Source organism: Plasmopara halstedii (assembly GCF_900000015.1).
Source record: "Plasmopara halstedii genome assembly, contig: Scaffold_2680, whole genome shotgun sequence".
NCBI lineage: Eukaryota > Oomycota > Peronosporomycetes > Peronosporales > Peronosporaceae > Plasmopara > Plasmopara halstedii.
In genome coordinates, this window is record NW_020189586.1 from 396248 (window position 1) to 399963 (window position 3716).

Here is a 3716-nt window from a genome sequence, read left to right on the forward strand (position 1 = left end):
TTCAATTTCTCGAATCCTTCACACCTTCCTATCATCTAAGTCTCCAGACATCACAATTCGCGGCTAACCAGGCGTGCCGTTCGCGATAATATTCGTCCTTTCCGTTGTTAAAGCCGATTGATAAAGGATTACATGCTAAAAGCTCCAATTAGCGAAATTATGGCGGACTTTCTTCTGGTAATGGATACCATCTTGGCGAGTGAGCGAGTGAGTGAGTGAAAGAGTGAGTCCGTACAGGTGCGAGCCATGACGAAACGTCTCATACCTGCATAAACGCTTCGAGGAAGCCGCGAGTGTCGTGCTGATAGCGGAGCACAACTTCCGTACCGCGAAGCCGGCTGGAAGATAGAACGTAGAGTACGTCAAGGCGAAGGCCCTCGACCACATTAAGAAGACAGAGAGGTTTATCCAAGTAGCTGAGCCACATCCTGGTACTAGAGGCTACACTTATGGCAGACCAACATGTTTTCGTCTTTCATACCCCCTTTTCTCACGTCTGAGAGGAAGAAATGGTCGACCTACCCGGCAGAATTGACCGACGATCCTCTTGTCGGTCAACGACAGGTTTAAATAGGTTACCCTTCACCTACAAGATAAGAATTAAGGTTTACTATATCTCAGCTCTATCCACTGAGGCGAATCTCGTTCCGAGCGGTGGGGAAGCACATCCCAGGGTTTTGCTGGCTTTCGACATCGTTTAGGTTTGTATAGCCGTATAAACTCCGAAAGATCCGATAGGAAGCGTCATTTGACTACGTACAACGCGCGAACATTGATAACAGTAGACAATTTGTGGACCCACTGAACCACTGAATTATATCTTAAGCATATTGCGGGACAATAGTTAATGTGTCGAAGTGCTGTATATTTTTGTGTAAAATATGCAGAATTGACATCATGAAATGCTGTTTTCCCTCAATAAATTAAAAACAAAGTTATTTTGGGTATGGTGTGTGGGTGCCACGCGATTGAAGCTTTGGCGAGTTATGACCCACCTCTACTAGAAAGGAGAAGCACTTTTAGCGCTGACAAGAAGAAGCTGCAGTAGCATTAATTCGGAACGCGGGATTGTCTTATATTTTTCGTAACAAATTGGCTATATGACTTTGATAGGCTTTTTGCGATAGCAATAGTCAGTAAAGACAGGCGACCGAGGCAAGCAGAAATACCATTTCTTGACGGTATAAAAATTGGACTATCCTCGGCCCGATTTATCCTTACTGCTAAATCAGCACTACCGTGTGACGCGTCCATTGTGCGGTGGAGTGAGATTCGCGGTCTGTGGTATTAAGGATTGTTTATTCATGAACGGATTGACAAATTTTGTCGTAGGAGCTATGAGTCTCTTCTCATTGCCACCGGGATAAGCTCTAATTTTTTCAAGAAGAATCTCGCAAAGGGTTGCATAGTGAACTCATGGAAAAGGTACCAAGTGTACCTTTTTTGTACCGACTTCTTGTCGGGTGTAACCACATCGCTGTGGGAGAGAAGCAAGGCTCACTTCCTGTCACTAAGAAAGCCATCAAAAGCTTAAGTGATACAGTAAAACCGCATTTCCAAGAATTGTACGGGTGCCTTTTCACTAATGAAGGAATATGACATCGTGGTGACGTGTGACCCACCTCAACGTGCGTTATGAAATTAAATAAAGGATCACAGAACAGTGGGCACTTTATAAGTAAACAATGTGACATCATAAACGCTTGCTTTCGAGAAGCATAGAGCAGGTGTAGGTAAAACGAATGTATCTCTTCGCTCGAGACTGACGATTTTACGGCGAGCGGCAGATCATGCATGCTTCCTAAAATTAAGCTCGACACCACTACCATTCCGCTGCAAAACTAATCTAGATAGGATGTGCTGAAAAGCAGCTTCATTGACTGCGCCTATTTCATGATCTTAGTTTATGCCTGGTTCAGGGATAATATTATCTGCTCATGAGAGACAACGACATCCTTTTTACGCGGCGAGAATTCCATGCGGGATCCTCAAAGTGCGCCCCAGGAGCAGTCTCTCGTACCGACAACAAGTTTAATAAATCTGATGAATCGCCTTTTTAGATCACATCGTGCGTATGCACGTAGGTAGCTGTCCCCAAAATAGATACCTGCATTGTCGTGCAGAGCACAGGTAGTCGAAAGTGAGCGTAGCACTCATTAATCAACAATGCTTGAATAAAGAAACTATATACCAATAAGTATTAGGTGTTTTAGCCCTGAAGAAGATTCCTCTTCCGACGATTCATTGCACCATTTGAGCTGCGGGCAGATCCCGCAAAGGAGCCTTGTTGTGGTGGCTTGACCTTACCAACAATTTGCACATTTATAGTGCAAAGTATATCGACACGTTACACCTCCTCATTGAGCTCCCAGAAGAAGAGATGTCAAATGTCGCCATTGCCCGAAGCCGTGCTCTACTTTATCCTAAAGAAAAGGGACATTTGTGCCTATTGCATTCGTGCTCGCCAGCCTAAAGCGGAAAAATTTACCAAGCGTACGACATGCAATGAGGTATGCTCTTGTCAAAATCCGGACGCACATGCTTGGGTTTTAAGCTGCTCATGATCTATACAGATCCCTCGTCGCGCACAGGTGCGTCGACACCACGTCTCTCGCAGAATATGTTCGGAAAACTATCTGTCTTTGCCGAATATACATTAAGGTGAGCGACCTTAATGTGAAGTATGTGTTTTTGCGTCTCCTAGCCTGTGAATTATCACATATCACGAAGGAAACATCACACAACGACGATGCAATATCTCATACGAGTTCGACCCAATATGCGTTACTCGATAAAAATAATCAAAGAAGCAAGAATATACAAACCTGGCTGTCATTTATTCGTAGCATTTGATGACTTATACTGCAATTCCATGTCCTGCGGCTTGCAGTAAACAGAACAACAACGCTTTCGATAAAGAACAAGTGGTCGTAGAACCTCAAGTACAAATCGCCATATGAGGCCGATGGAACCCCCTTGAAATGCCACTTCGATATAAAAAGTTGCTAAGCGCTAGATATTGGTGTAAATAGGGAAACACTGGTGTGGGCAATTGCAAAACGTTACAACGGACAAAATCCCTGCCGCATGCATTCGTATTCGTGGCCAGCTCACTATTCCGTTAGATGGACTACGGTTTTGGCCTTCAAAAAAGTGCGTACTGTAATACTGATCTTTGTGGAACGTCATCTCGCAGTTGCCAGCGACACCGTTCGCTATCATCTGCGGTATACACACCCTGGGTCATGGTAGACGCCCTGCGTCTTGCAGATAACATACGGCTTCTCCGTCTCCGCTGTATAAAGGTTTTACGTCTCGTCGAGACCAGTGAAAACACGCACACAGCGTCGTCCAGTGTCCCCTCTCCTGCTCTTGATGTTGTTAATAACATTCGACGAAGAGCTGTTTTTTCGCAGCCTCCGTCCAGTGGATAACGTGCCACTCCACGCGCATCAGAGAGGCCTTGCCCAAGATGCCTTGGACCATGTCCGACCATGCCACTCTTAGCATGTAACAACTGCTTCGCAACGTGAGCAGTGCTCAGTGGGTTACGTGTCACTCCACGTTCAGCCCGCAAGCCATGCTCGGGACTCTTGTCCAAAGCGCCTTTGGTGCTCGACAACTTGGATACTACAATGTACATTGACCGTCCCGGTCTAGGACGGTCATTAGCAATTGAGATCTGCGGACGTTTTTTTGTTTACCAGAGTGTTGAG

General features: G+C 45.4%; 1 protein-coding gene across 1 annotated transcript; it reads left to right on the forward strand.

Annotated features, from left to right (window-relative positions):
- Positions 1-2852: 2852 nt before the first annotated feature.
- Positions 2853-3125, forward strand: PHALS_04811 (uncharacterized protein; the record flags this gene model as incomplete). Its single annotated transcript, XM_024718654.1, has 2 exons — positions 2853-2942; positions 3033-3125. The coding sequence occupies 2 exons, from the start codon at positions 2853-2855 to the stop codon at positions 3123-3125; spliced, it is 183 nt and encodes a 60-aa protein (XP_024584032.1).
- Positions 3126-3716: the final 591 nt, after the last annotated feature.